Here is a 16,763-nt window from a genome sequence, read left to right as displayed (position 1 = left end):
GAGGTGGCCAAAGTACTGGAGTTTCAGCTTTAGCATCATTCCTTCCAAAGAAATCCCAGGGCGGATCTCCTTCAGAATGGACTGGTTGGATCTCCTTGCAGTCCAAGGGACTCTCAAGAGTCTTCTCCAACATCACAGTTCAAAAGCATCAATTCTTCAGCGCTCAGCTTTCTTCACAGTCCAACTCTCACATCCATTCATGACTACTGGAAAAACCATAGCCTTGACTAGATGGACCATAGTCGGCAAAGTAATGTCTCTGCTTTTGAATATGCTGTCTAGGTTGGTCATAACTTTCCTTCCAAGGAGTAAGCGTCTTTTAATTTCATGGCTGCAGTCACCATCTGCAGTGATTTGGAGACCAAAAAAATAAAGTCTGACACTGTTTCCACTGTTTCCCCATCTATTTCCCATGAAGTGATGGGACCAGATGCCATGATCTTAGTTTTCTAAATGTTGAGCTTTAAACCAACTTTTCCACTCTCCACTTTCACTTTCATCAAGAGGCTTTTTAGTTCTTCTTCACTTTCTGCCATAAGGGTGGTGTCATCTGCATATCTGAGGTTACTGATATTTCTCCCGGCAATCTTGGTTCCAGCTTGTGCTTCTTCCAGCTCAGCGTTTCTCATGATGTACTCTGGATATAAGTTAAATAAGCAGGATGACAATATACAGCCTTGACGTACTCCTTTTCCTATTTGGAACCAGTCTGTTTTTCCATGTCCAGGTCTAACTGTTGCTTCCTGACCTGCATATGGGTTTCTCAATAGGCAGGTCAGGTGGTCTGGTATTCCCATCTCTTTCAGAATTTTCCACGGTTTATTGTGATCCACACAGTCAAAGGCTTTGGCATAGTCAATAAAGCAGAAGTAGATGTTTCTCTGGAACTCTCTTGCTGTTCCGATGATCCAGAGGATGTTGGCAATTTGATCTCTGGTTCCTCTGCCTTTTCTAAAACAAGCTCAAACATCTGGAAGTTCACGGTTCACATATTGCTGAAGCCTGGCTTGGAGAATTCTGAGCATTACTTTACTAGCATGTGAGATGAGTGCAATTGTGCAGTAGTTTGAGCATTCTTTGGCATTGCCTTTCTTTGGCATTGGAATGAAAACTGACCTTTTCCAGTCCTGTGGCCACTGCTGAGTCTTCCAAATTTGCTGGCATATTGATTGCAGCACTTTCACAGCATCATCTTTCAGGATTTGAAAGAGCTCAACTGGAATTCCATCACCTCCACTAGCTTTGTTCGTAGTGATGCTTTCTAAGGCTCATTTGACTTCACATTCCAGGATGTCTGGCACTAGGTGAGTGATCACACCATTGTTATTATCTAGGTCATGAAGATCTTTTTTGTAGAGTTCTTCTGTGTATTCTTGCCACCTCTTCTTACTATCTTCTGCTTCTGTTAGGTACATACCATTTCTGTCCTTTATTGAGCCCATCTTTGCATGAAATGTTCTCTTGGTATCTCTAATTTTCTTGAAGAGATCTCTAGTCTTTCCCATTCTGTTGTTTTCCTCTATTAGAATAGATGAAGCTATATTTATAGAGCATTCGATCCAAAAGCAGCAGAATACACTTCCTTCTCAAATACATATAGAACATTATCCAGGATAGATCATATCTTGGGTCACAAATCAAGCCTCAGTAGATTTAAGAGAACTGAAATCCTATCAAGCATCTTTTCTGATCACAACACTATCAGATTAAAAATCAACAAGGAAAAAACTGTATGCTGTGTGTGCCGGATGGGCCAAGTCGATTCAGTTGCATGTGACTCTTTAAAACCCTGTGGACTCTATCCTGCCAGGCTCCTCTGTTCATGGGATTCTTCATGTAAGAATACTGGAATGAGTTGCTGTGCACTCCTCCAGGGGATCCTCCCAGCCAAGGGATCAAACCTGCATTTCTTATATCTCCCGAATTGGCTAACAAGTCCTTTCCCACTAGCACCGCCTGGGAAGCCAACAATACGCTACTAAGCAACTAGTGGATCACTGAAGAAATCAGAGGGCAAATAAAAAACACCTAGAGAAGAGTGGAAAGAAAACCACAACGATCCAAAACCTATGAGACACAGCAAGAGCAATTCTAACAGGGACGTTTACAGCAACCCAAGCGCTAACAAGATTGCGTGCATGTAAGTCACTTCAGTCGTGTCCTACTCTGTACAACCCCATGGACTGTAACCTGGCAGGCTCCTCTGTCCAAATACTGGAGTGGGTTGCCAATTCCTTCTCCTGGGGATCAAACCCTGTCTCTTAGGACCCTGCACCCAGGCATTAGCGCCACCTGGGAAGCCCAACAAGGATGCAGAACATTCTCAAACACTGCTGGGATACATGCACAATGGTACTGGTACTACGGAAAACAGTTGAGCAGTTTCTTCCCAAGTGGTACTAGCAGTAAAGAATCTGCCTGCCAATGCAATAGACACAGGAAACACGGATTTGATCCCTGGGTTGGGAAAATTCCCTGGAGTAGGAAATGGCAACAAGCTCCAGTAGCCTAGCCTGAAAAACTCCATGGATGGTGGAGCCTGGAGGGCTACAAACCATGGGGCCACGAAGAGTCAGACGTGACTAAGTGACTGAGCACACACACACACAGACACACAGACACACACACACACACACACACTTTAGAAAATAGTTGAGCAGTTTCTTCAGAAAGTAGACGTATGTTTACAGGAGGATCCCGCATTCCCACTCCTATGCATTTACCTGAGAGACATGGAAACCTGCATGCAAATATTTACAGCAACCTTCATTTATAATCACCAAAAACTGGCAAGTATTCTTCAACAGGGGAAGGGTAAACAAAATGTGGTACATACACCCCATACAATGGAATGCTACACAGAAATTTAAAAAAGCTACTGCTAAATGCAAAATAAACGTCAAGTGCATTATGCTAAATTTATGAAAGCGCCACTCAGTCGTGTCTGACTCTTTGTGATCCCATGGACTATACAGTCCATGGAATTCTCCAGGCCAGAATACTAGAGTGCAGCCTTTCCCTTCTCCAGGGGATCTTCCCAACCCAGGGCTTGAACCCAAGTCTCCCCCATTGCAGGCAGATTCTTTATCAGCTGAGCCACAAGCCAAGCCCAAATTAAGGAAGCCAGACTCAAAATCTACACACTGTATGATTTCATTTATTAAGGCAAACTATAGGGGCAATAAATAGATCAGTGGTTGCTGGAGCACTGTTTGGGTGGGAGGGGACCTTAAGAGACAGCATGAGGGAGTTTTTGTAGTGATGTAACTTTTCTAATCCTTGAGATGGTAATTACCTGCATTTATCAAAACTCATAAAACTATACACTAAAAGGGGTGAATTTTGCTGAAACAGAAAGGCAGTTCATAAAGGAAAAATATGTCACATGGAAGAAACTTTATAATAGCCCACTCAACTGATAAGAGGGAAAACTCAGGAAGGGGAAGTGATTAAGTTTTATCTAAGGGAGTAGGAATAGTGAGGTGAGAACCAAACTCTCCCGACCCATCTAGGATCCTTTCCACTACAGCAATATTTTCCAATGTTGTTTTACTTTGAGCCTTAGTAAGAAATACATCATTACCACAAATTTGGCAGCTTAAACCAATACTTATTATCTCACAGTTCTGCAGTTTAGAAGTCCAGCACACCGTGACCAGATTATCTGTTCAGGGTCTCACCAGGCCAAAGTGAAAGTGTCAGCTGGCCTGGGCTTTATCTGGAGGCTCTAAGGGACTATCCACTTCCAAGACTAGGCAAGTTACTGGCAGAATCCAGTTCAACACAGTTGTGGGACTGAGGTCATGTCCCTGCTGTCAACCAGAGGTTGTTCTTGGCTTCTGAAGGCTGCCGCATTCCTTGGCTCATGACGCTCTCCACCTTCAAAGCCAGCAGCAACAGACCATGTACTTTTCATGCGTTCACTCTTTCTGACATTCTCTCCTGCCACATCTCTAACTTTTACTCTTGACCAGGACAAAGCTCCGTTTAAAAGTTTGTGATTGCATTTGGCTGGCCAGATAACTTAGGATAATTTAAAGTCTGCTGATTAGTAACCTTAATTACAACTCCGACATCGTTCTTGCCACGTAACACACGCATAAGCATGACAGCAGGGGCAAAGGCCACAGGGGCCAAAACTGTGCCCACGATATAGATTTTACACAATGACCTAGTATACACACATATAAATGAAACAAAAATACTAACCTTTCATTCAGGTGAACACTCTGGTGCTTTTAATAACAATAGCAACATATTACATTGATGTCATGTCCTATTAATGGGCTGCAACCTGTTTATGTTGAAAAAAGGCCCACATTCCCTTTTTCTTTTTCATAATTTGTGAAATGAATGTTAAATAAAATTTTAATTTTTATCACTTGCTTTAATGCACATCTTCTTGAACAACTCTTCATTTTTCCTTAGAAAATGTTATATGCCACACCTTTGAGATAATGATGAATTTTTAAGCACCACTGCTAAAGACTTGACCATTCATGTGCAGGTACTTATCTGCTTGTTACACGCACAGCGGTGGTCCTGGTGTTTTCACAGACATCGTCTATGACAAGTTTTTGGAAAACATTTATCGCAATGATCTTCAACCCATAGTCTCTGCTACACAGAATGCAATTGAGAAGGCATGGAGGAGAGCTCGAGGTGGCATCAACCAGGTTGGGGAGGGGAAGGTGGCCTCCTGGGATGACTTGGAGGCCTAGGCCTCGCTGACTGCTGGGCTGTGCCTGGCAATGGACGAAGGCCACCAGGATGGAGGTCCCGGGGGTGGGACCCAAAGGGCAGAAGGGCCCAACCTATAGATCCTGGCATGGAGTCCAGGTCCCGAGAGAAATAAGAAAATGATCTAACTCTGCGGGGACTTCTCCCTCGAACAGCCGGGCCCTGCATTCCCTTTTAAATTCCTATCTAGACTAATAAAATAGAAGGCCCATGAAAGGGCCTCAGGGGCCTGTGCAACCCCTGAAATTATACACAAAGCTCTGGAACTAATCATAACAAAAACAGACAAACCCATGATGGGGACAGTCTACAAGATACCTCCCCAGTGCTACTGAAAGCTATCAGTCATGAAGAGAGAACAGACTGAGAAATTGTCATAGACCAGGAGACTGGGGAGACAGGACAAGTAAATGTAATGTATTGGATTGGATATTAGAATAGGAAAAGGATATTAATGGGAAAATTAAAGAAACCCCAAAAGCCTGGACTTTATAGTGATATATGTCAGTTTCTTAGTTTTGACCAATGTACCTGGTAACGTAAGGTATTAGAAATGGGGAACTAGCTGAGGAGTATACAAGTCTCTACTATCTATGCAGCTTTCTGTAACATTACAGGATTAAGCATCTGTGCATTTTCTAGGGAGATTTAGACTTTGTACCTTTCATTCATGATCCAAAAATACTTAACCTCCACTGTTTAAAGCTTCCTGCTTTTCTTAACAACTACTTTCTAAGTTCTCTGCCTCCTTCCTCCTATGACACCCACACCTTCCATCAAAACACAAAATTCAGCCAGGGCCTGGGGAAGGAAAGAATAGGGGATTTTTTTAATGGGTTCAGTTTCAGTATGGGAAGATGAAAAATGCTCTGGAGATGGATAATGGTGATTACAATGGGAATATACTTAATACCACAGAATTGTATACTTAAAAATCACTAAAATGACATATTTTATGTTCTGTATACCACAATTTTTAAAATAAAGGAATGGGTACTGATATATGCTATAAAACATCACAAAGATTATCTTAAGTGAAAGAGGCCAGACATAAAATACCACCTCTAATTCCCTTAACAATGTTCTAAAATTGACCATAGTAGCAGTCGTATGTATCTGTGAATAAACTAAAATCTACTTAAATGTACACTTTAAATGGGTAAACTGTATGGTGGTTGTTTAGTCGCTAAGTCGTGTTCGACTATTCTGCAACTCTATAGACTATAGCCTGCATCTGGTGGTAAAGAATGAACCTGCTAATGCAGGAGACAAGTTCAATCCCTGGGTCAGGAAGATCCCCTGGAGAAGGAAATGGCAACCCACTCCAGTATTCTTGCCTGGGAAATCCCATGGACAGAGGAGCCTGGTGGGCTAGAGTTGGACATGCCTTAGCAACTAAACAACAACAAATGCTATTAAAATATTTTAACTGATTTTATATCTAGGATCGCATTTATTGACCCCTGAAGACCTTAAGTGACATCCTGTAAATTCTGGAGTCACATTTTGCTGATGTGCTAAAAAAAAAAAACATGCTAAATCAAAGACTGAGGTTTACAACAGCTATCTGGAAAGATCAGAAAGATCTGTGGCTAGGCATGGTGGCTCTCCAGTCATGAGGCAAGAATACAGACAAGATTATAAAACACATAAGGCTAAAGTTGATCAGAAACCTTTATTTGGTCCTTATCATTTATTAACCAACCTACACAAACCATTTTCTATATTTCTACCATAAGCAGCTGCATCCAGGCCAGAAATGGAAGACCCAAGTAATGGAAGACCTTGTAGATTAAAGCTAACAGGCTTGTTCAGGCTTAGGTAAACGTAGAACAGAAAAAATGCGGAAGTTCAACATGTTAAAGACTCTTCTTCAAAGCTGAGGCCTGCAGAGGGTCTAGCTGAGGGATGCAGGTCCAGGCTCACCAAACTGCCCAGCTCAGCAATCAATCCAAAGTACCTAAAAACACAAAGAGTGGTGCTTAAAGCAAGGTGCTTCAAGAACTGGATGAATGTAGCAAAATGGGCCAAGTGAAAGACGCTTTGGTACTAACAGTGCTTCTAAGGCCAAAATATTAATTGAGAAACACCCATCCAAAAGATCCTTGGGGAAAAAACATGTCATTATGAGGGTGGGCAGTTGAGTCTAGACAATTCAAATTAGTGGCGGGAAAAGGGCTAAGAAGTTGTGTTACTTGATGAGCATCTGTGGAGACTACACAAGGGGTGAGTGATACAAAATAAGTAAGTTCTCTAAGTAGAGTTTATAGTCTTTTGAAAAAGATGATAAACAAAATCAGCAAGCTTTCTTCTAAAGAACTAAATGAATTATCTGGGGAACTAGCGTAGCTTCTGAAAAATTCTAGCTTCCCACAGTCAAGCTTTCTGCAATTCTGACCTCTGAAGGCCCCCAACCTAACATCTGGTTCCACCTCTACCCACACTCATATAAAATTGCCAGGCAAAAACCACCCTCCACGCAGATACATACATAAGTTCCAAAGAGCCTTCTTATTCCCACATTCTAAAATAGAATAAAAATTACAAGGCATTTGAAGAACGCCCATCTAGTAAAAGGAAAGAAAAAAGAATAACTTGGGGAAGGAACATGTAAGGAAACAAAAAAACAAAGAAGGAATACCTCAAATTTTTTAATAGCCTCTGCTTTTGACAATGGCAAGTTCCTGCTGAGATCAAACTGATACAGCTAATTTAAAATATTTTTAAAAAGAAAATCCTTCAGGCATTAAACAGGCCTCATGAAAAGGCAAATCCAAAACCTAGAGAAGGCAAGAACACAAAGAAAACCTAGCCTCCAAAACTGCTTTAACTTCAGGGGAACCTGCCAACCCAAAAGAGAGCCGAGAAACTGTGTTGTGATTTGACGAAGGCAATGAAGAGTCAAATATGAGAACGTGCCCAACTGGAAAGGTTTGATAATTGCCCCCTCTTTAAAAGCTGGATTCCCAAAAGGCTACACCCTCAGAGTAAGGCTGAACTAGAATTAAATCAGTCCCCTCATAGACCTGACATCACACATTATATCAACACAGTGATCAAGAAATCCTCAAGTCCTGGATTCAAGAAAAAGGTCCTGCACTGATACCTGCCTCTATGTGCCTTGAAGAAACAAATAAAAATCTTTGGAGAAAGGTCTCATTATAAAGGCCTCAAGTGATCATCCAACAAGTAACTTTTTCAAATACCAAGACCAAATATACCAAGACAACTAGGCATATAGGGGAAAAAGGCCATGATACAGTACCAAGAGAAACAATAAAACCAGAAAAGTAAGTAAACCAGCCTTAAAGGGCTTTGAATATTAGACTGGACATAGACTATAAAAACGGAGAAGGCAATGGCACCGGACTCCAGTACTCTTGCCTGGAAAATCCCACAGACGAGGAGCCTGGTAGGCTGCAGTCCATGGGGTCGCTAAGAGTCGGACCCGACTGAGCGACTTCACTTTCACTTTTCACTTTCACGCATTGGAGAAGGAAATGGCAACCCACTCATGTTCTTGCCTGGAGAATCCCAGGGACGGGGGAGCCTGGTGGGCTGCCGTCTATGGGGTCGCACAGAGTCGGACACGACTGAAGCGACTTAGCAGCAGCAGCTGCAGCAGCAGCAGCAGCAACTATAAACAAGTGTACATACTATGGGTAAGGAAATGAAAGACAACCTTCAAAACATCTGCAGCAAATACAAACAAAAAATGACAAAGATATTTCAAAGGTAATGAAATGGAATTCACAAACACTAAAAACTACAGAAACAAGAAGTGAAAATAATAACTCAAGAGAAAAAATTTAAAGAAGACAAGACCACTGGAGAGAGAATTATAAACTGTAAAGTCAGGAAAATTACACAGAATACATCATGGAGAGGCAAAATTATGGTTAACTTTTAGCATATGCTTAATGCAAATCCCAGAGAGAAAGCAGAAAGAACGAGAGAAAGGAGAGAGGAAGAGACTTCTCCAGGAGAGGAAGACCTCAATCCATAGATTTAAAAAGCAGTGTTCTTTGGAAGGAATGATGCTGAAGCTGAAACTCCAGTACTTTGGCCACCTCATGCAAAGAGCTGACTCATTGGAAAAGACTTTGATGCTGGGAGGGATTAGGGGCAGGAGAAGGGGATGACAGAGGATAGATGGCTGAATGGCATCACTGACTTGATGGACATGAGTCTGAGTGAACTCCGGGAGTTGGTGATGGACAGGGAGGCCTGGCGTGCTGCGATTCATGGGGTCGCAAAGAGTCGGACACGACTGAGCGACTGAACTGAACTGAACTGAAGCAAACTTAGGAAATTACTCCTGGATACATTGGAGTGAAACTACAGAAAAATCAAAGACAGAGAAAATCTTCAAAACCAGAAAAAGGGGGCAAATTAGCTTCCAAAGAAGCAACAGAGGCCCAAAAAGAGAAGAATGAGCACTTCAATGTGCTAAAACAAAGGAAGTTCCACCTAGAATTCTATATTCAGCAAAACATCTTTCAATAAAGGAAGTAAATCAGTGAGCCAGAGCAGGTAGGAAAAAAAAAACTTTTAAAAAGGTACTTTTAGACCCCCCAAAATACAAAAACAAAAAAAAACAAAAGCAGAGTTTGCTACCACCAGACCCTTTATGATTTATTTCGGAAAGAAAATGATCACAAGTGGAGAAGAAATATAACGAGCAAAGACAGTATAAATATATGGATAAATTCATGTATCACTGCCTGTACAACACAGCAATAATAATGCCTTATGTGAAGTGACAAAGACAAAATAGGTGACAATAACAGCATGAGTGCGGGATGTGGGCCTGGTACATTGAGCTAATGGATTCTAAGATCCTATTTTTTTGAGGATAAAGGGAAAAGTATTAACATTAGGCTCTGATAAATTAAGGATGTATGTAATAACTGGTAGGATAACAAAAAAGAGATTATAATTCCCAAAATAATAGGGAGAATGCTGAATAAATTATACTTAAAAGGCAAAAAACAGAAAAAACATAAAAGAAAGCACAAAAAAAGATGGTACATTTAACCCATATACATTAATTACATTAAATTAAATGCTCCACTTAAAAACAAAGACTATAAGCCTGAGGTTTTTTTTAAACAATTCACATCATACACACCAAAAATACATCTGCATGTAGAGAAATTCTCCCTGAAAACTAACTGGAGATTGGCAGAAAAACTCCTGTACAGTCAAAGCTGTAAGAAAGATCCCCACAGAGTTAGGAAGGAAAGGGAAGAGGCCAGGTCAGGACCTGTACCCCAGGAGTAGATACAGAAGATAAGGCGGATCGATGGTGGAGCTCCTCCCTGGGTACTGAGCAGTTTGAATCACAACAAGGGCACCCCAGCTCTGGGGCCTAACACAGGGAGGATGAGTCCTTCTTAGCTGGTCTGAAATCTATGGGGACTGACAAGGTGGTTGTAAAAAACCTAGACTCCACTCACGACGAATGTACACACACACTTGCTTACTCCCCAAACAAGGCAGAAGCCGCAGACTGGAACCGTGACTACCCAGTGCGCCTCAGCCCTTGCCAAGCGCCTCCCCCGCCCCCACCTGCTCCAGAGCGCAGCTCCATGCTAGGGCAAAGGCTGCCACAGCTGAGCAAAACACTCAGCCGTGAGGGACAAAGCCAGCTTGGACCTGGCGGGGCATCTGAGAACAAGGGAGCCCATCACTGGTCACAGGGTGGCAAATCAGGAGTGCTCTGGAGTTCTGACTGGTGCCGGGACCACCGCTGCACGCACCCCAGTCCGTGTCAAGCCCCTACTCTGGTCCTCTCGCCCCACAGGACAGCTCTCCACTAGGGCAAAGGCTGCCACTGCTGAGGAACACGCACAACTGTGGGGGACAGGGCAGGTTCAAGCCGAGCACAGCGTCCAAGCAAGGGAAGGGCACCACTTCTAGCATTCACAGCAGCAGGAGCTCACCAGCAGCCTACAGCTCCGCCTGATGCCAGGACCACCCAACCACAGGCCCCCGCCTCCACGAGGTGCCCAATTTAGCCCTTCTGGTTCTAGCACTGCACTCCTTTGGAGCAACAGTGCTGATGCCTGGCGGAAGAAAGAACACACACTCAACATCAACAGAACCAAGCAGGACCTTCCTCTAAGGGCTTCTGCTCCAGCAGTTTGGGACCTGACATCACTCATGACAGGGCAGTGTTGGCAACTGATGAGTGAAGACCCAGGTCACACCTCTCTTTGGCTCTGGCCCCTCCATGTCCAGCCCCACCTTCTACTAAGGTGATAGCTGCCAGCACACTGAGGTAAGATGTGACTCGTGTTCACTTAAAATCCAACTCTCCCATCCAAGTCACTGAGCACACAGACTATAGATATGCTCCCAAATAAGCACTCCCCTTCAGACTAGGATGGGTAACTGTTTCACCTAATTTCAGAGACAGAGATATCTTAAGCAAAATGAAAAGAGAGGAATTTCTTTAAAAATGAAAGAACAAGGGAAAAAACCCTGAAAGAACAACTAATGAAACAAAAATAAATAATTTACCAGATAAAGAGTTTAAAGCATTAGTAATAAGAACGCTAACTGAACTAGGGAAAAGAATAGATGAACCGTGAAAATTTTAACAAGGATACATTTCTACTAACAGACAACATTCCAAGACTGAATGAGGAAGGAAAGATAATCTGAATAGCTGGACCACCAGTAGTAAAACTGAACCAGTAATCAAAAAATATGCAGCAAACAGAAGTCCAGGACCAGACAGCTTCAGAGAAATTCTACCAAACATACAGCAAGAGCTTAATACCTATCCTTCTCAACTATTCCAAAACCTGCAGAAGGAAATACTCCCGAATTCATTCTACAGTAAGACCACCATTATTACCCTGATACCAAAATGAGACAAACTAAAAAAAAAAAAAAAAAAAAAAAAATTACAGCCCAATACCACTGATGAATATCAACACAAATACTCTCAAAAAATATTAGCAAACCAAATCCAACAATACATTAAAGAGAATCATATGCCTTGATCATAGTGGACTTTATTCCAGGATACAAGGACAGTTCAATATTCACATTAACAAAAGAAAAGATTAAAAACCACATGAAAATTTTAATAGATGCGGGAAATGCATTTAACAAAATCCAACACTCTTTCACGATAAAAAGTCCCACCAATGTTGTTCCTACCAAACTTGCAAAAATAAAACTCCGATAATACCAAGTATTGGTGAGAATGGGGAGCAATGGGAACTGTCATACACTCCCGGTAGAAATGTGAATCAGGTATACAGGATGTCTGACAGAATCCACAAAAGAAAAAGATACATATTCTATGCTATATTCTTGCATAAGGGAAGGTTCTTAGAAAAGAATACATACACACACATAAACATATCTGCATAAAATACCCAGAAGATTACAAAAGAGATGAAAAACAGTGGCCTGAAAGGAGGGGACCTATATAAGAGATTAAAGGACAGAGAGGTTAAAGGAAGACTGTTCTTAATACTATTTTTCAACTTCTAAACTCAACCTATTAAGCACGGAAGATTTAATTATGATAAGGAGGTATGTTTTCAGCCTTGACACAAAGTTAGAGCTAGAAGTGAGCTAATAACGGGAAAGGAAGGAAGAAGTGCACCAACAGTCCTACCTTACAAAGTGAGTTGTCAACAAAAAATACATATTTTAGTATGTTACATAAATTGTAAAGAGGAACTAAAAATAATGATAAAACTGCCAAAAACAAAAAAGAGGGAAAGGATTGATGGGGTAGCATAGGTTTACCAAAACTTCCTTTATCATCGCTGGAAGTCAAAAGACAACATCTAGAGTTGATAAACCAACAACAAAGCATACTATTCAAAAATAGAAGAAACCATCTGGAAAGCTAAAAACAGAAATAATGACAAGATGAGGGGCAGCAGCTACATTGCATTGTAAGTCATAAGGTAACTATCTGACTTTTAATCATGAATATATACTGACTCGATTAAAAAAAAATTCCACTTAGAACATACACATCTAAGGACTTAAGAACATTCACTTTACCAAGTACAAAACAACATAATACTGACTAAATCCTAGGGGGCTAAAATGACCCGCCAAAGGGATTCAATTACTGAGATTACTGAATCCAAAGATGAAAATGAACACATCCACCACTTATTATATGGCCATTTATTAAAAATCCAAGCTAAGCATTAGGCACCGTACAGGCTAAAGTGGAAAACTTCGTAAGTTTTCTACACTCCTATTCCTAATACCCTCCAGTTTATCATCCTGGCACCACAGGTTGGTACTCTTATGTCTTTAAGGCAGAATCTTAAATAAATTGCTCATCTCTTTGAAAAGATGATAATTAAAAATAAACAGAGTGCTCACTTCAGCAGCACATTTACTAAAATTTAACAATACAGGGAAGATTAGCGTGGCCCCTGAGCAAGGACAACACACAAATTCATGAAGCATTCCATATTTAAAAATAAAAACAAACAGCTAGTTAGGCTCCAAACATTTTTGACTGAGGAACTGACAGGATGTCAATCACAAGCAGGTGCCCACCTTAGGCAGACAGCCAGCAAGTTATTTTTTAGATGGGTATGCAGAAAAGATCTACAAATTAAGAGAATACTCAATAATCTAGGCTTAAAGCTAGCCATAGGAATGTATCTTAAAAGACATTTAAAATAATATATCCATACATTCAAAGCTACAGTTTTTTCAGTAGTCATGTACAGACAAGAGTGTTGGGCCATAAAGAAGGCTGAGCACCGATGAATTGATGCCTTCAAATTGTGGTGCTGGAGAAGACCTTGAGAGTCCCTTGGACGGCAAGGAGATCAAACCAGTCAACCTTAAAGAAAATCTACCTTGAATACTCATTGGAAGCACTAATGGTGAAACTCCAATATTCTGGCCATCTGAAGTGAAGAGCCAACTCACTGGAAAAGATCCTGAGGCTGGAAAGATTGAAGGCAACAGGAGAAGGAGGTGACAGAGGATGAGATGGTTAGATAGCATCACCAATTCAATGGACATGAATTCGAGCAAACTCCAGGAGTGGAGGACAGAGGAGCCTGACATGCTATAGTACGTGGGGTTGCAAGAGGTAGACATGACTTGGTGACTGAGTAATGACAACAACCAAAAGGGCCAGAGACTAGGCTGATTACAGTTGCAGAACAAAGGGGTGCAAAAAAAAAAACTGAAATAATTCAAAAAAAGATTTCTGAAAGTAATAAGGCTTCAGGGAGGTAGAGAGAACATCCTGGTATGGTAAAGGTGAGAATGAACTGAAGGTACACAGCTTTCACAAAGCTCTTCCATCAGAATACACGCAGGAAATAGAAAGCCGATCAAATTTAGGAATTCAGTAAGAGTTAGAGCGCTAAGAAAAGTTAGCTAAAATAAGGAATTTCAAATATTTTCTATTTCTATGAGATTCAGTCAGAAAACAGGAGTTAACCTGAAATTCCTAAGGAAAAAATAACACAGGCCAGAACAGTATCTCACAGCAACAAAATAATTACACAGATTGCTGAAGAAGATACAAGAACAAGAAACAACCCTTTAAATGCTGGCAATCACTTCTGATCTCCAGCATTATGATGAGGGGTAAGATTTATATCTAAGAAGGGCAAAGTAAGACTCAAACTTCTGAATCTACCTAACTCCACTGGGTTCTTCAGAGTCCCTCCCATTTTCTATGGTTAAGCAGTTTTCAGGAGGAAGTTCTAATTATTCAAGGGCATTTGAATTAAAATTTGTTTTTCCTATCTGAAATAGCAAACAGGGAGAAAAATTATTTCTACATGAAGAAAGAACCAGGCCATTCGTTTTATAAGGTTTTGAACTCAGATCGTTAGCACAGGAAAGACAGATGGAAACGATTCCCTACTGATAGAGAACTCACCTTCCAGAAAAGCAAATTCATCCACAGCTTCTATTGCATTATCTGAAACACAGAGTAAAGGGACATCTGACTAACTTCAGTCATTTGGGCATCAATCTCTTACAAAAGCACAACCCACACAGTGACTGGCATGAGGCTTTATGCAATGAGGGCATTCATAAAATTTGCCCCTTGCTATCTTGAAATACAAATCTACTCCACCATCAAATCCCACATATCAGCTATCTCTCTACAAGAGTAAGAAAAGGGACTTCCTGGCTGTCCAGTGGTTAATTAAGACTCTGGGCCCCAATGCTAGGAGCAAGGGTTTGATCCCCAGTCAGGGAACTAAAATTTTTTTAAAAGAGTAAGAAAATAAGAAAAGCCTGGGTAATTACTGTTCATGGAGGGAAACATCTTTGCTCTGAAAGTTATCAGACAAGAGTTTGGCTATGTAGCAGGCCAAGTGAGATTATGGTATATGAGTTTACACATGTTCTAGTGTTACTGGCTACAAGGTGGAGTAAAAAATCGAACACCTACGTGAAAAAAAAGTCATGCCTGGTACAACATGGCTGAAGGTATAAAGGGATCTAGTCAGCTTTGGCAATGCCTAGACTCCTTTGGTTCTCTGTCCCAGCACTTCTCTAGCCACCCAAAGCATACCGATTAGAAGAGCATTTCTGGCACTGTGGCAGCCCAACAGAAAACATCATAGGATGAGACTTGGGGCACCTCTCATCCTATAGTGATGCCATCTCGACTGGCATAAGGGAAAGCCTCGACGGGCCCAGCCCAGGCCTCCCTTGTCTCCCTCCAGATCCAAGATACCACAGTGACACTCTACCCAAATCTCTCCTCTGAAGAGTTTTCCTCTTCCCTTGTTGAGCACAACAGTAGGCATCTTTTGCAATGGTTTCCACAAACAGTTCCTGTGAAGAAAATAAGCAGGAAAAAAAAAAAAAAGTTATAATAAACGAAAATTTGAAAACAAAAAAACAGAGAACTGTATCCATGAATTCCAGTACAATTCGTCTGCGTGCTTCTTTGGTGGGGGTGGGGGTGGGGGCGGGGGCGGGGGTGAAAGGGAGGTTCTCAGGGAAGCTGAAGGTTTTCCTGGACTTGATGGTCTATTCCCCTTCCCCCTCCCGCAACTGCTGAAGATGCATCCGTCCCTCCCTCACTTGTAGATCCACCCCACTCACTCACTTGAGACTCCTACAAGTTCTGTTAAACTAGAGATGCAAGTTATAAAGTCGCGTCCAGGCCCTCTTGAAGAGGTAGGTGTGTTAGCAAACCAGCACAACTACTGTATCGACATGGGATCCTTTTTCTGTCTTCTCTTCCTATACTCACCATCTCAGAATCCGCCCTAGCACTTTTCTCACCTCCCGGGCCTCAGAACACCCCGCCCTACACTCCCGATGCTCCCCATGCTCCCCAAACCAGGACCAAAGGATCGCTAAGCCCCGCCCTTCGGAGAAGCCCCGAGCCCCGCCCGTCGCCACGCACCGTGCACCCCCCCATCCCCGCCCCATTGTGCCCAAGCCGCACCGCGGCGCGTGCCAGAATGAAGATGGCTTCCTGTCCCGCGAGAGTCACGTCGGGGTCCGCCTTCACCAAGGCCTTCACTCGCGCCAGAGGCAGCCTCGAGAGACGAGCTCCGGGCGCACTCGTCGGGGCTGGGGGCTGTGGAGTGGCTGCGTCCCCACCGGTGCCCTCCTCCTCCCGGGAAGCCCCGCTTCCAGGCGCCACCGCCGCCATCCCGGCCCTGAGCGTCCTGCGCGCGGCCGCTAACTGTGTGCGCGCAGGCGGCGCCGGCCCCTTTCCCGCGCGCGCTGGAAGCCACGCCCTCTACGGGCGTGTGACTCCGCCCCTCACGCGGCCGAGCACATCGGCGAGTTCTTCTAGGCACCTGTCGAGTCTTTAAGCACAAGTCACATCTTCTGGGGTCTGGGACTCTCTCTTACTGTGCCTGATGACTCTCACGCGCCATCTTGCCGCCTCTGAGAAACTTGATTGTAAAAGGAAATACAGCAGCAATAGAAATATATAGGAGAAACTTGAACAAATTTATATGCTACTGGAGGAGACTAAAATAGAAGCAATAAAAATGTGGGAGGGAAACCTCACACCTCATCTG

At 42.5% G+C, this 16,763-nt stretch overlaps 1 protein-coding gene and 1 non-coding gene across 2 annotated transcripts; one reads left to right on the top strand and one right to left on the bottom strand.

Annotated features, from left to right (window-relative positions):
* Positions 1-6,434: 6,434 nt before the first annotated feature.
* Positions 6,435-16,399, bottom strand: POLE4 (DNA polymerase epsilon 4, accessory subunit). Its single transcript, XM_068984018.1, has 4 exons — positions 16,175-16,399; positions 15,468-15,552; positions 14,642-14,683; positions 6,435-6,700 (listed from the first exon to the last, which is right to left on the bottom strand). Exons 1-4 carry the CDS (start codon positions 16,382-16,384, stop codon positions 6,687-6,689), a joined length of 351 nt encoding a protein of 116 aa, XP_068840119.1. The 5' UTR covers positions 16,385-16,399; the 3' UTR covers positions 6,435-6,686.
* On the top strand, positions 13,103-13,208 carry LOC138093515 (U6 spliceosomal RNA). The gene has a single exon (XR_011146109.1). It is a non-coding gene; the product is annotated as a U6 spliceosomal RNA (small nuclear RNA).
* Positions 16,400-16,763: the final 364 nt, after the last annotated feature.

The sequence above is a fragment of the Capricornis sumatraensis genome, chromosome 1 (assembly GCF_032405125.1).
Source record: "Capricornis sumatraensis isolate serow.1 chromosome 1, serow.2, whole genome shotgun sequence".
Classification (NCBI taxonomy): domain Eukaryota; kingdom Metazoa; phylum Chordata; class Mammalia; order Artiodactyla; family Bovidae; genus Capricornis; species Capricornis sumatraensis.
This window is presented reverse-complemented; position numbering and strand designations above follow the sequence as displayed.